The sequence below is a fragment of the Macaca nemestrina genome, chromosome 6, assembly GCF_043159975.1.
Source record: "Macaca nemestrina isolate mMacNem1 chromosome 6, mMacNem.hap1, whole genome shotgun sequence".
Classification (NCBI taxonomy): domain Eukaryota; kingdom Metazoa; phylum Chordata; class Mammalia; order Primates; family Cercopithecidae; genus Macaca; species Macaca nemestrina.
This window is the reverse complement of record NC_092130.1, coordinates 141,848,676-141,869,189: the sequence shown is the minus strand read 5'-3', so window position 1 is coordinate 141,869,189 and position 20,514 is coordinate 141,848,676. Positions and strand designations below refer to the sequence as shown.

General features: G+C 39.7%; 1 protein-coding gene across 1 annotated transcript in view; it reads right to left on the bottom strand.

Annotated features, from left to right (window-relative positions):
* Positions 1-20,514, bottom strand: part of FYB1 (FYN binding protein 1) — a 164,566-nt gene extending 144,052 nt beyond the window's left edge. Inside the window, exon 1 of the mRNA XM_011726745.2 lies at positions 20,433-20,514. Within this exon, the coding sequence (XP_011725047.1) occupies positions 20,433-20,435 (3 nt within the window). The 5' untranslated portion in view covers positions 20,436-20,514. The remainder of the gene's footprint in view (positions 1-20,432) is intronic.

The window sequence follows — 20,514 nt, the reverse complement described above, 5'->3', positions numbered from 1 at the left end:
TGTGATATCATGAAGTTCTGACTTTATCCACTAGGCCAGATGTCAGCAAACATTTTCTGTAAGGAGCCTGATAGGAAATATTTTTGGCTCTTGAGACCACATGGTCTTTGACGAAATGACACAACTCTGCTCTTGTAGTATACGGGCAGCCATAGACAGTATGTAAATGTGTGAGCATGGCTATGTTCCAATAACACATTCTTTGTAAAAAATGACAATGGGCTGGATTTGTTCACAGCCACAGTTTGCTGACCCCTGCACTTGGTCTTTAGGAGCTATATGGAGGGTTGAAGTCAGAAATTTACATAATTAGATGTGTGCTTAGAAAGGCCATTCTAGAAGCAGAGAGGGATGGACTTAAGGGGTGAGAGATGCAAAACTATAATAGTCCAGGCAAGAGGACAAGAGCCTAAATTCTGAAAAAAAGCCTGTTGAACATGGTTGGAGAGAAAATGATGTGTATGTGTTTGTAAGTTTGGTGTCAGGGCACTGGTGGAAATGGAGAAATATAAAATGACTCAGAAGGTGGGGGATGCACTCAGCAAGTTATAGAATACAAGAGGAGGAACAGATCTGGGGAAAGATGATAACTTCATCATGTGAGCCATCAGCAAAGAGTTAGCAGCTGATATGGTTTGGCTCTGTGTCCCCACCCAAATCTCATCTCAAATTGTAATCCTTATAATCCCCATGTGTTGAGGAAGGGACCTGGTGGGAGATGATTAGATCATGGGGGTGGTTCCCCCATGCTGTTATCATGATACTGAGTGAGTTCTCATGAGATCTGATGGTTTTATAAGGGACTTTTCTCTCTTTGCACTCTCTCTCTCACTCTCTCTCATCTGCTGCCATGAAAGACATTCCTGCTTCCCCTTTTACCATGATTGTAAGTTTCCTGAGGCCTCTCCAGCCATGCGGAACTGTGAGTCAATTAAACATCTTCTCTTTATAAATTACCCGGTCTCGGCAATTCTTTATAGCAGCGTGAGAATGGACTAATACAGTAGCTAAAGTCTTGAGAGAAGCAAAGAATGCTGAGGGAGGGCAGGCAGAGTGAAAGAGGGGCAAAGATGGTGCCTTTTGTGTTACCAAAATACAAAGTGTGACTCAGAGGGTACTGAGAAGGACTTGTTAGAGACAGAGGGAGGGAGAATCAGGGAAGAATTGTATTGCAGAAATCAAGGGAAGACTATCAAATGCCATCGACATGTTTAAAAAGATTCCACCAGGTTTGATGATTAGGAAGCATTTTGGGAATATTATCCAGAATAGATTTTGTCAAAAAAAATAAAACAAAAATATTACCACCAAAGTGTCTGGAACCTCCTTTTTTGAGTAGTATTAAGTGGAGCAATAGGAGGACTTTTCATGTTCTTGGTTCTTTTTCTTCTTTTGGTGTTAAGTGGCAGAATTACTTGAAAGCAGAGAGACAATTAGGGTCCTTTGAATCTCATCTTGTAAATTCCATGGTCCCGCAATCACAATATCCTGGGATGGAAGGGCAAGCGAGAGCTTATCACCTCTGGGGTGATCTGTGGAAACTTCTGGTGTGAGCTTCATGCTGTGAGTGCTGGGAAGTGGCTAGAAAACCTTTCAAAATGATATGATATTCTGATTTCAGGATAAGGGAAAACAAAAATGGAGAACTTTTTAAGCAGACATTTAATGCAATAACCATTCTTGATACATACAAATGTTTTATCCTGAAGTCATCTTAATAAAGAAATCAAATATTAACATCTTTAAGATGGAAAGAATCATGTCATTTGTGAGTGTTTTATTTGGCAATTTAATGGTCAAAAGATTAGTCATCACCTCAATGAAAGCATTTCAAATGATGATTTACAGCAACCTTTGAGGATGATTATATTAGGAGAATATTTTACATGTCTTGTGGGTGAATGTATCTCACTCAAACCTTGTGTGATTTGTTGTTTAAAGTTTTAAATTTTAAAACCTGGAAAAACAGAAGATAGAGGCTTGTGATCTGCAACTGTGTTTCTTGAGAGAACAAGAAGTAGTATTTAATCCTGAAGGAATTAATTTAGAGCATGAAATTATGAGAATGACACATATCCCAACACTTTATAAGTTGATATAAATACCCTATAAACCACACTAGGGAAAAAGTTACATTGAATGACAACAACAGTAACAATAAAAATATAATAAGGAGCCCTTCATTGCCAGAGACCAATTAGTTCACTCAGTTAGAGGGGAATCGTTTGAACTGGAACTGTATTTACTGTGGGATTGCTTGATTCTCCGTATGGGCTGCTCTCTGCTCCCTGGCCAGATCCTGCCTTGACTTTAAAGCCATCCTGAGAGTAGGTAGGGCTACTTGAGTAGCTGGAAAAAAATCTCTAAAGAGCAAAGTGTGAAAAGTAAGGTGCACCCTATACATAGCAATGCTAAGAAAGAAAGCTAGACCCTGTATGCTAATCCTTTTTTTTTTTTTTTGAAACTGAGAAAAACACAACTAGAATCAGAGCTAGGATTTAAGAACTAAGTAAAATTGTTATAAAGTTTACTTATGTATACATGGATAAGGACATCAGTAAATATTGTGAAAATAGAAGCAATGAGAGAAGGAAAGAGAGAGACTAGTTCTGTTATATATAATATAATATAATATAATATAAAGTAGTAATTTAAAAGGTATGATAATGGTACAAAAATAAAATATAGAGCCAGGTGCAGTGGTTCATGCCTGTAATCCCAGCACTTTGGGAGGCCGAGGCGGGCGGATCACGAGGTCAGGAGATCCAGAGCATCCTGGCTAACACGGTGAAACCCCGTCTCTACTAAAAATACAAAAAATTTAGCCGGGCGTGGTGGCAGGCACCTGTAGTCCCAGCTACTCAGGAGGCTGAGGCAGGAGAATGGCGTGAACCTGGGAGGCGGAGCTTGCAGTGAGCTGAGATCATGCCACTGCACTCCAGCCTGGGTGACAGAGCGAGACTCCGTCTCAAAAAAATAAAAATAATAAAATAAAATAAAATAAAATAAAATAAAATAAAATAAAATATAGATGGCTCAAAACAGAGCCATAATATGTATAATCTAAAGATAACAAAAACAGGGAATGTGTTGCAATAATTTAAAGGATTATGAAGAGTGTGTAACAACGTGAGATAATTTTTATGAATGAAACTTAAGTAAAAAATAATATGATAATTATGTAAAATGCATATACTTATAGATAAAGACTGAACAGTCATATAGTATAAGGGAAATAGCCATGGCTGTGGAATTTATTTTTATTTTCTTTAATATATTTTTGATCTCACACACACAAACACACACACAATCTGTTGTGCAAGGAAGGAGAAATCAATTGGTGTAAATTCTTCCCAATTCTTTTTAAAAAGGTCAAAGCATATGTCTTAAGAGAAGGGCTCGTAGTATCATTAACACAGTTAACTAATAATCTGGTACCAACCTAGTGACATACACATAGAGAGAGACATGCAAATTCATACTAAGTTTATGAAACAGCAAGTTCTCTTTGTATTCTACCTCTAGACTGGGTTGGTGCCATTTCTTTTTACCCTAGAGAACTAGTAGAGTGGAACAGTTTAGACACAGGTTCTAGAGCCAGACAGTCTAGGATTGGATCTTTCTAGCTGCTAATCACTTAACCTCTCTCCCCACTGGTTTCCAGATTCATGAAATGGAATAAAAGTATTATGTCATCCAGGGTTGCTGCAAGAATTCAATGACTTGATATTTTAAAAAGACTTACAACAGCGTCTGGCATAGGGGAAGCACTTAGTAAAATGTTAGCAATTGTTATTGATATTATATTTCTTATTTCCTAAAATACAAAGTTTAAAAAGTGATTTGAACCTTGATATAGCTCAGGACAATGCTATGCGTACAGGAGGAAGATAGAAACAATCCATTTTTTTTCTATTCCTAAAGAAAAATACACTTTTTACTGCCCAGATTATCTAGTCTATTAATCTAATTCTTTGAGATTCACTGAGATGATGTTGTAGTAGTAATAAATAAGATACTTCCATAAAATTAGGAAACCATGTTTAAAATTTACAATGCAAGAAAGTGAACTGATGGAAACTTCTTGAAGCAGATATATTTAAGATAACTCTCAAATATAAGTGAGTACTTATTTTCACATTTTAAAGACCCAAAACCTAGTTTTATTCCCACAAAATAAAAATGTCTGTAAACACTGGAAAAGCCATCTGGGGAGCCCAGCACCTCCCCTGCTCTTCAGAGACTGAACCTGTGACACATCATGAACCTTTGGGAAATGATAATAACAAAATATTTTTTTAAAAAAATATTTTAAGTTCAGGCGTTCATATACAGGATTGTTACATAGGTAAATGTGTGTTGTAAGGATTTGTTGAACAGATCATTTCATCACCCAGGTGTAAGCCTAGTACCCAATATTTTTTCCTGATCCTCTTCCTCCTTCCATCCTACACCCTCTAATATGCCCCAGTGTGTGTTTTCCCCTCTGTGATTCCGTGTGTTCTCACCATTTGGCTTGCATTTATAAGTGAAAACATGTGGTATTTCGTTTTCTGTTCCTGTGTTAATTTGCTAAGGATAATTGCCTCCAGCTCCATCCGTGTCCCATCCATGAACGAGGACATGATCTCATTCTTTTTATGGCTGCATAGTATTCTATGGTGTATATGTACCACGTTTTCTTTATCCAGCCTACCATCGATGGGCATTTAGGTGGATTCCATGTCTTTGCTATTGTGAATAGTGCTGCAAAGAACACACACGTGCATGTATCTTTATAATAGAACAATTTATATTTCTTTGGATCTGTACCAGTAATACGATTGCTGAGTTGAATGGTATTTCTGTCTTTAGGTCTTTGAGGAATCGCCATACTGTCTTCTAAAATGGTTGAAGTAATTTACACTCCCACCAACAGTGTATAAGTGTTCTTTTTTCTCCACAACCTAGCCAGCATCTGCTATTTTTTGACTTTTTAATGATAGACATTCTGACTGGTGTGAGATGGTATCTTACTGTAGTTTTGGACAATGACAAAATCTAAGCAAAAACAGCAGGAGCTGAGTCTGGCTTATATTTTCTGAAAGAAGAATCCTATTTTACAATTACAATCTCAGTGTTTCCCTAAATTAACATAAATTGATTGGCATGAATATTCTCGTTTCTATCTAGAAAGAGGATTTTGTTTTAAACTGTGTAGTTACTTATTAAGTTAAAAGCATGGTTTTGCCTTAATCAGAACAGGTTTTTGTAAAATTATGAGCCTGGTGGAAAACATATTGGCAACTTGAGGTATGCAAAATAAAATGGTGGAATGCAAAATAATTGGGAAGAAAATGCATCTGAAAACTAAAGGTGCTTGATGAGAATTTCAAGGCATTGACAAGAGAAATGCTGAAGACAGGACATGCCAAATCACGAGGGATTAGTGCAGGAGAGAGTGCAAAGTGGAAGTTTTCATGAAAAAAGAAAGTTGGAACCAAGCATTAAAGGAAGTGCCAGACCTGGTCTGGCAGAGGGGAAAGTGAAGAAGCAGCAGCAAAAGCACGGCTGTAAAAGGCAGAAATGGAAAGGCCTTATACTTCATGCAGGGATGTGTCTAGAAAAATATTTATTGAAGTGTTAATAGTGGTTTTCTTTAGATAGTAAGATTTTTTCCTTTTCTACATTTTCTTATATTTTAGGAAAAATTTATCATCACATGCATCTCATTTTTACAAGAGGAGAAAATGATGAAGCTATTTACATTCAGGGGAAAAGGTTTATTGTGAATATTTCATTTGGTGGATAAATGGAGGTATAAACACATCGATTAAGAATATAGAAAATGGAGTTCCACATTTCCCAGCTCTACTTGTCCAGTCTATGTGACATTTAACCTTTCCCCTCCACGTTTTTTTAAAAACATTTTAAGCACATACAAAAGTTGAAATTGAAGTTGGAAGTTAACACCAACATACTGCTACCTACATTTTCTAATGGCTAGCATTTTGCATCCTTGCTTTATCACATCTGTCCATTTATCTATTCACCTGTTGTTTTTTGTTTTTTTTTTTTCTTTTTGGATGAGTTTCAAAGTTGCAGACATCAGTACCTTTTTTTATACCAAATTTTAACCACCCCTAGATTCCTTCAACACACACACACACTCAAGAGTCATCCACAACCTCCAAGCAGGCTGTTATTCATTTAAATATGACCCCACTTTCCACACCTAGATACTGCTTCCATTCCAAACATGTCCAAAATCACCTGCCTTCCCAGAAGACAAATTTTACCAAACCTTATCCTTGCTCTTTCTATATACCCTGAACTGTATACTTTAAAGCCAAAAGGACACTATCTGATCTGCATTACCAACTCGAATGTTTTCAGGAACAAAGCAGGTAAAATAAAAAGCGAGCTTGTGGAAGATAAATCCAGTGGGTCTGATAATGGAGACCAATCCAGCCTCAGTGTGGAGGATGCAACAAGAAGGAAAGAGCTACTCAGAAAACTTGAGAAAACAGAATTTACTGTCAAGGTAAGATTTCCACACTCAACCAGCTAGCTTCAAGGAGCCTTGAATTTTAATCAGTATGTCTCCTTTGTTTCCACTGAGGATCTAGGGCACTTAAAGGTCCAAATTTATTAGAACAGTTAACATAGTAAGTACTCGGTTAAACAGAATCTTCTTTAATTACAAGTATTTATGGGGGCAGTATTTATAGCCATTCAGTTAAATACAGATCTTAGCAATGGAAAAAGTAACACAGATATTACAAATGCAAAAATGTGGTGTGTTTCTATCTAGTTTGTGCAAATCACCTTCCCAAGAAGCCATTTTTCCTCAACTATAGATTGACTACCTGTCTGCAATGAACCCAAAGGAGAAACCAGTATTCACAGGGATCAAAAGGGAGACCTAGCATCATTTCCCAGGAATGTGTTCGCAGCTCCCCCCCGCTCCTTTTTTTGGTGTATGTGGCTTACAAATTAAAAAGAAGGACTTACCATGTGGAAGGGTAGAATGGTGAGAAAAATGAGAATATTGAAGAGTCAAGGAGTCTAGAATATTACATACGGTTTTTCATGCCAAATTAGCCATCAAGATATAGTTATCCTGGCTGTTTTGTGGGAATGCCCTACCTCTCTCCTCGTCCTGCTTATCAAATTAGCTCAGGGTGCTAAGTTTTACATCAGATAATGGAAACCATCTGCACTAGGCATGGTTGGTAGCTACAGGTGGACTTTGCTTAGAAATCAGAAGCTACGACAATTTTACCCTCACAGTCTTTTTTGTTGGTTTGCTTGATGATTGAGACATAGTTTGGAAATTCCCTGTCTTCCCCTTCCCTGCCTCCTGGGTGACTAATTTGAGGAGTGTTTATTGCAGCCCTATTGTGTTGGGTAGCTATGTTCTGCTATCGAAAAAAGTCCACCCAGCCTGAAATGCTGTATCATGTAGTTGTGGGTACATGTGATAAAATTAATTTCTCTGGTATGAATGTCCTCTTGTGATAAAGTGAATGTAACTACTTTAATTTCAAAGTTGCAATGAGTAAAAGTGCTGGTAGTTCTTTTGGACTGTGTCCATACCTTGAAAAGTCAAATATTTTCATGTAAGTTCAGCCTCCCAAACATCTATGAAAGTGTTTTCACTAGGTTTCACCCAAACTATTTCACATAAATATCTGTTATAGATCAGATTCAGCAGATGTTAATTTCATCACTATCTCTTTTCACTTCTGCCAGAACTTGCATAAGGGCTGAATTTATTGTCAGCTTATCAGTTTCTGTAGCTCAAATCTGAGTATAGAATATTCTGAACTCAGGTTTAAAATTCCATTAACTAGTTTTAAAAGGCACATAGTAAAATTCTAAAAAAATTTATGAGAAAAGTTAATTTTTACCATTGTTTTTAAACAGCATATAACATTTTTTGGGAAAAAGTGGGACTTATGAAGCAAAAAGTCCTAACATGAAAAAAAGAGAAATACCCTTTAAATACATTTTTAAAAGTCTCTCTTCCCAAGATACTTGTTTTGACTTAGGTTCGTTTTGCAGGAATTTTTTTTTTTTTTTTTTTTTGCATGTAGAACTTACAAAATATTTTAGAAATATTTCGTGCAGATCTTGCTGTGTGACAGGCATTATACTGAAGATATTCACTTATAAACCCATTCAACTCTTAAAATAAACTTAGTAAGTAGGTATAGTGACTTATCCCTTTTTACTATGGAAAAATTGAGACACGGAGAAGGTAAATTGGAATGAGAAGAACTGAAATAGAAATCCAGGAAGTCAAGCTCCAGAATAGATCACTTTAAACTTTGTTCACTAGAAGTTTACCAATTTTCACTTAGAATTCCAAAACACTGGCATAAGTGATGATCAGAATGGGCTAAACAGTAAATGAGTAACTAAAGCAGACTTTGACCAGATGTTTCAATCATTTGGAGAGTAAAGGAAAAAAAAAAAAAAATACCTGAGCCACCAGGCCAGTCGAATCAAAATCTCTGAGGTTGGCACTCAAACAGCTGCATAGTTTAAAATTCAACAGGCAGTTAAAATGGGCAGCCAGGTTGAGGAACGCTGATCCAAAGCATCTTTAGTATGTCTGAGTTTGGGAGATCTCAAACTTGAGTGTGCATCAGAATCACTGGGAAGGTTTGTTAATACACAAGTGACTGGGCCCCACCTCCTTTCTTTTTTATTATTATTATTTTTTAATTTATTTATTATTATTATTATACTTCACATGTGCATAATGCGCAGGTTTGTCACATACGTATACTTGTGCCATGTTGGTGTGCTACACCCATCAACTCGTCAGCACCCATCAACTCGTCATTTACATCAGGTGTAACTCCCAGTGCAATCCCTTCCCCGTCTCCCCTCCCCATAATAGGCCCCGGTGTGTGATGTTCCCCTTCCCGAGTCCAAGTGATCTCATTGTTTTGTTCCCACCTATGAGTGAGAACATGCGGTATTTGGTTTTCTGTTCTTGCGATAGTTTGCTGAGAATGATGATTTCTAGCTGCATCCATGTCCCTACAAAGGACACAAACTCATCCTTTTTTATGGCTGCATAGTATTCCATGGTGTATATGTGCCACATTTTCTTAATCCAGTCTGTCACTGATGGACATTTGGGTTGATTCCAAGACTTTGCTATTGTGAGTAGTGCCGCAATGAACACATGTGTACATTTGTCTTTACAGCAGCATGATTTATAATCCTTTGAGTATATACCCAGTAATGGGATGGCTGAGTCATATGATACTTCTAGTTCTAGATCCTTGAGGAATTGCCATACTGTTTTGCATAATGGTTGAACTAGTTTACAATCCCACCAACAGTGTAAAAGTGTTCCTATTTCTCCACATTCTCTCCAGCACCTGTTGTTTCCTGACTTTTTTTTTTTTTTTTTTTTTTTTTTGAGACGGAGTCTCGCTCTGTCACCCAGCCCAGGCTGGAGTGCAGTGGCGCGATCTCGGCTCACTGCAAGCTCCGCCTCCCGGGTTCACACCATTCTCCTGCCTCAGCCTCCCGAGTAGCTGGGACTACAGGCGCCCACAACCGCGCCCGGCTAATTTTTTGTAATTTTTAGTAGAGACGGGGTTTCACCGTGGTCTCTATCTCCTGAGCTTGTGATCCACCCGCCTCGGCCTCCCAAAGTGCTGGGATTACAGGCGTGAGCCACCGCGCCCGGCCCCTGACTTTTTAATGATTGCCATTCTAACTGGTGTGAGATGGTATCTCATTGTAGTTTTGATTTGCATCTCTCTGATGGCCAGTGATGATGAGCATTTTCTCATGTGTCTGTTGGCTGTATGCATGTCTTCTTTTGAGAAATGTCTGTTCATATCCCTTGCCCACTTTTTGATGGGGTTGTTTGTTTTTTTCTTGCAAATTTGTTTGAGTTCTTTGTAGGTTCTGGATATTAGGCCTTTGTCAGATGAGTAGATTGCAAAAATTTTCTCCCATTCTGTAGGTTGCCTGTTCACTCTGATGGTACTTTGTTTTGCTGTGCAGAAGCTCTTTAGTTTAATTAGATCCCATTTGTCAATTTTGGTTTTTGTTGCCATTGCTTTTGGTGTTTTAGACTTGAAGTCCTTGCCCATGCCTATGTCCTGAATGGTATTACCTAGGTTTTCTTCTAGGGTTTTTTTTAAGTCTCTAATCCATCTTGAATTAATTTTCATATAAGGAGTAAGGAAAGGATCCAGTTTCAGCTTTCTACTTATGGCTAGCCAATTTTCCCAGCACCATTTATTAAATAGGGAATCTTTTCCCCATTTCTTGTTTTTCTCAGGTTTGTCAATAGACCAATAGCAGGCTCTGAAATTGAGGCAATAATTAATAGCCTACCAAACAAAAAAAGTCCAGGACCAGATGGATTCACAGCTGAATTCTACCAGAGGTACAAGGAGGAGCTGATACCATTCCTTCTGAAGCTATTCCAATCAATAGAAAAAGAGGGAATTCTCCCTAACTCATTTTATGAGGCCAACATCATCCTGATACCAAAGCCTGGCAGAGACACAACAAAAAAAGACAATTTTAGACCAATATCCCTGATGAACATGGATGCAAAAATCCTCAATAAAATACTGGCAAATCGAATCCAGCATCACATCAAAAAGCTTATCCACCATGATCAAGTGGGCTTCATCCCTGGGATGCAAGGCTGGTTCAACATACGCAAATCAATAAACGTAATCCAGCATATAAACAGAACCAAAGACAAAAACCATATGATTATCTCAATAGATGCAGAAAAGGCCTTTGACAAAATTCAACAGCCCTTCATGCTAAAATCTCTCAATAAATTCGGTATTGATGGAACGTACCTCAAAATAATAAGAGCTATTTATGACAAACCCACATCCAATATCATACTGAATGAGCAAAAACTGGAAAAATTCCCTTTGAAAACTGGCACAAGACAGGGATGCCCTCTCTCACCACTCCTATTCAACATAGTGTTGGAAGTTCTGGCTAGGGCAATCAGGCAAGAGAAAGAAATCAAGCGTATTCAGTTAGGAAAAGAAGAAGTCAAATTGTCCCTCTTTGCAGATGACATGATTGTATATTTAGAAAACCCCATCATCTCAGCCCAAAATCTCCTTAAGCTGATAAGCAACTTCAGCAAAATCTCAGGATACAAAATTAATGTGCAAAAATCACAAGCATTCTTATACACCAGTAACAGACAAACAGAGAGCCAAATCATGAACGAACTTCCATTCACAATTGCTTCAAAGAGAATAAAATACCTAGGAATCCAACTTACAAGGGATGTAAAGGACCTCTTCAAGGAGAACTACAAACCACTGCTCAGTGAAATAAAAGAGGACACAAACAAATGGAAGAACATACCATGCTCATGGATAGGAAGAATCAATATTGTGAAAATGGCCATACTGCCCAAGGTTATTTATAGATTCAATGCCATCCCCATCAAGCTACCAATGAGTTTCTTCACAGAATTGGAAAAAACTGCTTTAAAGTTCATATGGAACCAAAAAAGGGCCCACATCTCCAAGACAATCCTAAGTCAAAAGAACAAAGCTGGAGGCATCACACTACCTGACTTCAAACTATACTACAAGACTACAGTAACCAAAACAGCATGGTACTGGTACCAAAACAGAGATATAGACCAATGGAACAGAACAGAGTCCTCAGAAATAATATCACACATCTACAGCCATCTGATCTTTGACAAACCTGAGAGAAACAAGAAATGGGGAAAGGATTCCCTATTTAATAAATGGTGCTGGGAAAATTGGCTAGCCATAAGTAGAAAGCTGAAACTGGATCCTTTCCTTACTCCTTATACGAAAATTAATTCAAGATGGATTAGAGACTTAAATGTTAGACCTAAAACCATAAAAACCCTAGTAGAAAACCTAGGTAGTACCATTCAGGACATAGGCATGGGTAAAGACTTCATGTCTAAAACACCGAAAGCAACAGCAGCAAAAGCCAAAATTGACAAATGGGATCTCATTAAACTAAAGAGCTTCTGCACAGCAAAAGAAACTACCATCAGAGTGAACAGGCAACCTACAGAATGGGAGGAAATTTTTGCAATCTACTCATCTGACAAAGGGCTAATATCCAGAACCTACAAAGAACTCAAACAAATTTGCAAGAAAAAAACAAACAACCCCATCAAAAAGTGGGCAAAGGATATGAACAGATATTTCTCAAAAGAAGACATTCATACAGCCAACAGACACATGAAAAAATGCTCATCATCACTGGCCATCAGAGAAATGCAAATCAAAACCACAATGAGATACCATCTCACACCAGTTAGAATGACAATCATTAAAAAGTCAGGAAACAACAGGTGCTGGAGAGGATGTGGAGAAATAGGAACACTTTTACACTGTTGGTGGGATTGTAAACTAGTTCAACCATTATGGAAAACAGTATGGCGATTCCTCAAGGATCTAGAACTAGATGTACCATATGACCCAGCCATCCCATTACTGGGTATATACCCAAAGGATTATAAATCATGCTGCTATAAAGACACATGCACACGTATGTTTATTGCGGCACTATTCACAATAGCAAAGACTTGGAATCAACCCAAATGTCCATCAGTGACAGGCTGGATTAAGAAAATGTGGCACATATACACCATGGAATACTATGCAGCCATAAAAAAGGATGAGTTTGTGTCCTTTGTAGGGACGTGGATGCAGCTGGAAACCATCATTCTTAGCAAACTATCACAAGAACAGAAAACCAAACACCGCATGTTCTCACTCATAGGTGGGAACTGAACAATGAGATCACTTGGACTCGGGAAGGGGAACATCACACACCGGGGCCTATCATGGGGAGGGGCGGGGGGAGGGATGGCATTGGGAGTTATACCTGATGTAAATGACGAGTTGATGGGTGCTGACGAGTTGATGGGTGCAGCACAGCAACATGGCACAAGTATACATATGTAACAAACCTGCACGTTATGCACATGTACCCTAGAACTTAAAGTATAATAATAATAATAAATGAAATAAAATAAAATAAAAATAGTTGTTTCTCTGCTATGGGAAGGAGGGACATAGAACTGGAAAAGGGCAGAAAGGGACTTTAATTTTCTCTTCTTTAGTTTTAAAATAGATGCCAGAATGGTAATATACATTAATTGTAGGTGGTGAGTATGTGAACATTTGTTGTATTATATGTTTCATAATATTTTAAAAAGAGAAGGACATGAGAGAAAAGAAAGGGTGGATGGAATGGAGTCCTAGAATTGGGGAAGTGATACTGAAGTTGCCAAATCAAGAACTGGAGCCCCATGCCTACTCACTTCAAGAGCAAGGGTGCCGCAAGTTTAGTGTATCCTAACACATGCTCTAAGAAGTGGCTCACATCTCCTCCTAGATGCACTGATGTGTTATATGAGCACAAGATACCAGCTAGAATTTGAGCCTCTTATCCTTGGCTGAAAACTAACTTGTCATAGTACAGGATTTTTTTTTTAACACAATGGGATAGATCTTGTTGCAGAAGGTAGGTGTCCTCTTTTGCACAAGGGGAGGATATGAATAGGCCAGGGATGGTGACAGGGGAGTGTGTGGAGTGATATTAGTCTATCACTCAGGACTATGGTTGGCCTCCATGGCTTACCTAAGAGAAAAAAAAATCACCTCTCTAATTGAAGGAAGTGGATTGGAACTCCAGTCCTCACAGAGAACCTTCTAACTCAGTTTCCATGTTCTCAGATTTCCCTGGGACACCAGTTCTCAGTTGGGTCTTCCATCATGGCTGAGTAGGTTATTTATTTTCACATCTTAGGACCTGTTCCCCTCAGAAACTCTGTACTTACTCTCTAACTTGGATTAGTCAAATTTGGGTCACACTTTTGAGGGAGAACAGGAACAAAGCCAATATTTAAGGCCCAAGCCAGGATCAAGGCTATCTGGAGAGGATGTATGTCCCTTCAGAAGTAGCCCTACCCTCAAAATATGAAGCAGATAACGGCACCCACTCCTCAGCTCAGGTGTCTCCAATGGCTGCCATGGTGAACAGTATGATCAAATTCCAGGTCTGAATGTTTGTGTCCTTCCAAAATTCATGTGTCAAAATCCTATCCTCCAAGGTGATGGTATTAGAAGGTGAGACCTTTTGGGAGGTGCTTAGGACATAAGGACAGAGTCCTTACTCTGTGCCTTCTTTCACTCTACATTCGGATGTTCTCAAGACATATCCCTTTGGGCACACGCAATTCAATCCAACATTTTATTTGTTGCCATTATTTTCAACTTCAAGCAGTGATAGATGAACATTCTTTTGCATAGAGCAGCCACCCACACTTAATGCATATGGGATAATAATAATCCTTATAGAGAAGCCAAAAGAGCTTGTTTGTCCCTTCTGGTATGTGAGGACACAACAAGAAGTTGGCAGTCTGCAATCTGCCAGAGGACCCTTACCAGACTATGACCAAACAGGCATTCTGATCTTGGACTTTGTAGCCCGCAAAACTGTAAAAAATAAATTTCTGTTGTTTGCAAGCTACCCAGTCAAAGGTGTTTTGCTATGGCAGCCCAAATGGACTAAAGCAGCCTTAAGATCCAGCATTCATGTGGCCACTACCTGTTCCATAAAACCATCTCTTGTCACTCACTTCTTCTCTTGCCCGTTCTCCAGCCATCCTGTCTTTTTACAGCTCCAAGCTCTCTCCTGCCTCATCTCTTTTGCACCTGCCACTAGCTCAGCTTGAAATGCTCTCTACCCCCATATGCCCCATGCCCAACTCATTCTCACTTTTTGGTGTAGTAATGCTCAACCCTCACTGAGCCCCACCTCACATTTCAGTTTCACTGGTTTCGGGACCTGAGAACAGGGACGTTTTCTAAGCTGCTGCAGTGATGCCCATGTGCAGCCAGAGTAGAGAACTACTGCTTCAGCCTGAACATCCCCTCACCAGAGACCAGACACCTCTCTCAGGAGGATTTTTCCCCTCCATTTTCTATCTCAACTCCTCATTTGCCTCCCTCAGAGTTCAGTGAAAGATATTTTATTTATTTGTTCACTTTGATGTTTTTGATCTGTCACTTCCAGGGAAAAGTGGTTCTCCAAGCGTGGGCCCTGGACCAGCAGCGTCAGTCTTATCTGAGAACTTATTAGAACTGCATATTTCCAGCCGAGTTCGGTGGCTCACACCTGTAATTCCAGCATGATGGGAGGCCGAGGTGGGTGGATCACTTGAGGTCAGGAGTTTAAGACCAGCCTGGCCAACATGGTGAAACCCCGTCTCTACTAAAAATACAAAAAAAAGTTAGCTGGGTGTGGTGGTGGGCACCTGTAATGCCAGCTACTCGGGAGGCTGAGGCAGGAGTATCGCTTGAACCCGGGAGGCGGAGGCTGCAGTGACCCAAGATTGCACCGTTGCACTCCAGCCTAGGCAACGAGAGCAAAACTGTCTCAAAAATAAATAAATAAATAAAAGAAATGCACATTTCCAGGCCCCATCCCTCACCCTCCAGGTGATTCTCATTATTGCTAAAGTTTGAGAACCACTACCCTAAGTGTAAGCCATGGGAAGCCTGGACACCATGTGTTGTTCACCCTGCATTCCCATGACTAGCAGAGTGCAGACTTGAAATAGGAGCTCAAACGACCTTTGTTGAATGAATGAGTGACAGTGCGATTTGACCGTACTCCTTTCGGGAGCTCCTTGTGTAGCTTGAAAACTGGATGAAAGGAGCAAAACAGACCAAAAACCCCAAACGCAATTTTTACTTTATTTTTTTCTGACCTAAGTTTTATGCATAAAATGCAAAAAAAAAAATTGTACATGAATAGAACATCTATTTCTCCATTTCTTCCAGAAAATTCTACAATTTAAAATGTACCTAAAAATACTTGCCAAGCAAACAAGTGTTATTCTATCATTTTCATTTTAGACCTGTAAAGGGAGCTGGTCTAAGGCTATAGATTAAGTCAATTTCCACAGGGGCAGATAAAGTAGAAGTCTATTGTCTCTTCTCCCACTTCTAAAATCTAGAATCACACTATGAATAAGGACATAGGGAAACAGCTAAGCCAACTCTGCACCTTTACTGAGCCTCTTGAAAGAGGGCTGAAGAGATAGGGTCAAGATGCCACAGGGAGAAATGGGAAGGTTGAGCTGGAACCCAGCATCCCTTGCTAGGTTGGAAGATGAGCCCAGTGTCGTGTGTCCAATGCCCATCAATCTTAATATCTAATGTGTCTATCTTCATAAAACACCAAGTGCCTTTGTGCTTCATTCCCACACATTTCCAAAGTTTCCTTACCAATAAGTTACAGGGAAAGGGCAATAAAAGGTGAATTTCCTTATAACCACTTGTCCCCTTTTGGCTTGATCCCTTCCTGGACAGTTCAGGAAGTCGGGGAGGTGGGGATTGGTCACAGTGGTGACACAGCAGATGAGCTTGGGGTGGGGAAGGGAGTTATGTAGTCATTAAACCCCCCTTTCTGGATCCTGGGATGAAGAACCACAAAACCAGGCATTCCTTCAGTTTCTCATCCCAGTGGCCTCTACAATATTTCAATAAAGTGAGCATTCTGAAAGTAGGAAAACTCATAGTGACCATAGCAGAAGCAGCCATGACAGCTGACCCTCAAGCCTACCAGACATGGTCACCAGCTTGAGGATGGGCCCCACACACCCCTAAAGGCCAGTCCTGGGCTTTTCTTTGACTACCAGCTTGTCTTCCTAGGTATCTACTTTTTCTGAGATGTAACAAAATGTAGAGGAGCTCAGGCTCTGAGAACAGATAGAATTGTGCTGAAATTCCAGGCCCAACAATATTCAGTAGCTGTGTGGTTGTGAGAAAATTACTTACACTCTACAAGACTCAGTTTACTCAACTAGAAAATAGGGGGAATAGGAATAACTATTTGCAGGAATTTAATGAGATAGTGTATGTCAGGGCTTAGCAATGCTAACTGCCAGTATCACTCTCCTCCTGCATTCACTAGGAGTTTCTATGCCTACTTTGGAAACTATTTATTTGGGGCTGAAATACAGGAATCCAACATCTATCCAGTGTCTGGCATGTGCCTGTACTGTCACAGGTGCTTTATATTTGCAGTCTTACTCTCCACAACAATCCCGTGGGATAGCTATCATCATCATCATCATCATCATCACCATCATCATCACCATCATTGGATGAGGAAACAATCCCAAAGCTTAAGTGACTTATGGAAAACAACTAGTAAGCACAACCAATCAACAAGAAGCCAGGGATATGGCCTGTTGACCGTATCTGATCTCTTTCAAGGAGAAAAAATGGAGTTTTTCCTTTCTTTAATATGCTACATGGCTTTCTGCCACTTGTTGCAGAATGTCAGCAGCAATGTTAGGGAGAAAGGAATTAAGGGGAAGTAACTTAATTTTGAAGAATAACCTTTACACGCTACAAAAATAGGCATGACTATACAAAGATAGGCATGTATATGCCATAATTGCACTGGGAAATTCACTTACTATGCCATTATATAGTAAGAAACTTAAAGTACGCTGCTTAACAACAAGGTAACTTGTGTTAGAAGCTTTAAATATATGTAGGTTTTCACCTGGTTACTATGCTAATATTCTGTCAATGCAAAATAATCAGACAAAATATATAAAAAATGCTTGTGACAGTCTTGTCTATATTACTGTAAGGAAAGAAAAAGAGACAACTGAAATGTCCAACTCTATGGAATTGATTAAAACAAATTGTGGACTACACAGTTATTAAAAATGATTTATCATTAAAAATTACATTGAACTCCCATATTATTAAAGATATTTTAAATAAAATGTGAGGAAATGGTTCATAAAAGATGATAACACTTATAAAATTACATTTATTAAATGTGTATTTAAAATGATGACATTCTCAAAGGATCTGTACTAACCTGGTGATTGTCCCTTAGGTGATAAAATTATAGAACATGCTTATTGTTTCCTTCCTTCCTTCCTTCCTTCCTTCCTTCCTTCCTTCCTTCCTTCCTTCCTTCCTTTCTCTCTCTCTCTCTCTCTTTCTTTCTTTCTGTCTATACGGGGTTGCCCGGGTTGGAGTGTGGTGACATGATCATTCATCACTGCCACCTTGAACTCCTGAACTCAAATAATCCTCCTGCCTCAGCCTCCCTAGTAGGTGGGACCACAGGCATGCACCACTAGGCCTGGCTGATTTATTTATTTATTTATTTACTTAATTTTTTATAGAGATGACATCTTGCTTTGTTGCCCAGGCTGGTCTTGAACTCCTCAACTAATGCTCCCACTTTGACCTCCCAAAGAATTGGGATTACAGGCATAAGCCACCGTGCCTGACCATTATCTATATTTCTAAGAAGTTTATCTATATTTCTAAGATGCTTTTTTGAGAAATATGTGTTACTTTTTTTTTTTTTCTTTTTGAGATGGAATTTTGCTCTTGTTGCCCAGGCTGGAGTGCAATGGCACGATCTGGGCCCACTGCAACCTCCATCTCCCAGGTTCTAGAGATTCTCCTGCTTAGCCTCCCAAGTAGCTGGGATTACAGACATGTGCCACCATGCCCAGCTAATTTTGTATTTTTAGTAGAGACGGGGTTTCATCATCTTGGTCAGGCAGGTCTCAAACTCCTGACCTCAGGTGATCTGCGTGCCTCGGCCTCCCCAAGCGCTGGGATTACAGGTGTGAGCCACCACACCCAGTCATGTTACTTTTATTATAAGAAAACAATAATCTTGAAAAAAATCATTACTCGTATATCATACCAAATACATGCTATCCAGTTAAACTTCCCTTTTTCCTGCTGTTATCTTGTTTCGCCGAAGAAAATCCAAATAGCACTTTATAAATCACAGTGCTCTCGTTTAAGGTCAAGCTGTTTTCTTTTCTTTTCTTTTCTTTTTTATTTTATTTTATTTATTTATCTATTTATTTTTTGAGACGGAGTCTCGCTCTGTGGCCCAGGCTAGAGCGCAGTGGCGCAATTTCGACTCACTGCAAGCTCTACCTCTCGGGTTCACGCCGTTCTCCTGCCTCAGCCTCCCGAGTGGCTGGGACTACAGGCATCCGCCACCACGCCCGGCTAATTTTTTGGATTTTTAGTAGAGGCGAGGTTTCACCGTGTTAGCTAGGATGGTCTCAATCTCCTGACTTCGTGATCCGCCCGCCTCGGCCTCCCAAAGTGCTGGGATTACAGGCGTGAGCCACCGTGCCCGGCCAAGGTCAAGCTGCTTTCTAGGAATCCCGGAACTAAAGACCCAATTTGGAAACACAGAGGGATTTATAAGTCTCACTCCCACCTGAGCCAGAGACTCGATTCTACAGGTGTTGCCGCAGGCAGGGTCATGCGCTAACATTTTCTCCTCCGTTTTCTCCCCTTCTCCAGACTCAGTGACTTGCACCCTATGGCTCTTCCTTCTTCCTCTCTCCCCCGTGGCCAGATTACGCTCTCTCACCTCTACTCTTTCCCTATCCTAACTCAAGGTGCTTCCAGACAATACACAGTAACATCAACACACATCATTGAATGATCCGCTTATTCTCCCTGTTCCAATGTCTGCAATCCACAATCTCCAATTGAGCAAGCACAGGAGTCATCCTCTCAACTCCTGTCTTCTCACTGGGGACTGACAAAAGGAGGGTATCCTCTCCGTAACAAGAGAAGGGATAACAAATTTCCAGTCTTCTAGGGGCTGGGGAATAGTAGACAAAGATAGAAAATTGACTCTTTTCTAGATTCTGGTAATATATGAACACCACATATATTTTGGGAGCCCTCCTTTTCTTTTTTTCAAAGAAATAATGGAAAATTATGAAGCAGAATATTACTGTTGTAGTTCAGCTATGTTTTGGGTTAAAGTAGCACGGGGAACCCACTCACCATTTTAAGTGTGCTCCAAATAATGACTTCTCATTAATTTTGGGAACACAATCTGTCCTTTAGGTTAAGACCGGGCTTTGTTTGTGTCTCTTAATTAAAAAAAAAAAAAAAAAGCTTTTTCAAACAGAAGAGGTCTGTTTGTAAAATCTACTGTGTTATCAAAATGGCAATCACCATCAGCAATGTTTCCCAATATTCGCCACTGGAGTCCTTCATGGGATCCAAACTGCTCATAACAGGAAACTCGACTAAACTATTGGGGCTGGCACCAAGCTATCCTAAGAGGCAAAGACAAAGAATGCATGTTTTCTTTCTGCAAGACAGTGCTCTTCCCCTATTCTGAAGGCTGGAATCAAAAAAAGGGAACTCTTGAAGCCATGTCTCTCAACTGGCATGAACAAGACTCAGCAGCTTCATCAGCACAAGGAACAAGTGGCCAAGCAAAATCCCAAAGGCTCGGAGGACCTGACTGTGAAGCACCCTCAACGCTGTCTGTTCTATGCAGAGAAGAGTAGCACATTTGCCAGGAGACCAGGGAGAGTTATAAAATCTATTACTTACCATTTTTATTGAAAAGAGTTGATGTGCCTGGCACACAATGACCCCGAAGATGGTGCAGCTTGGATAGTGAATGTGCAAGTTA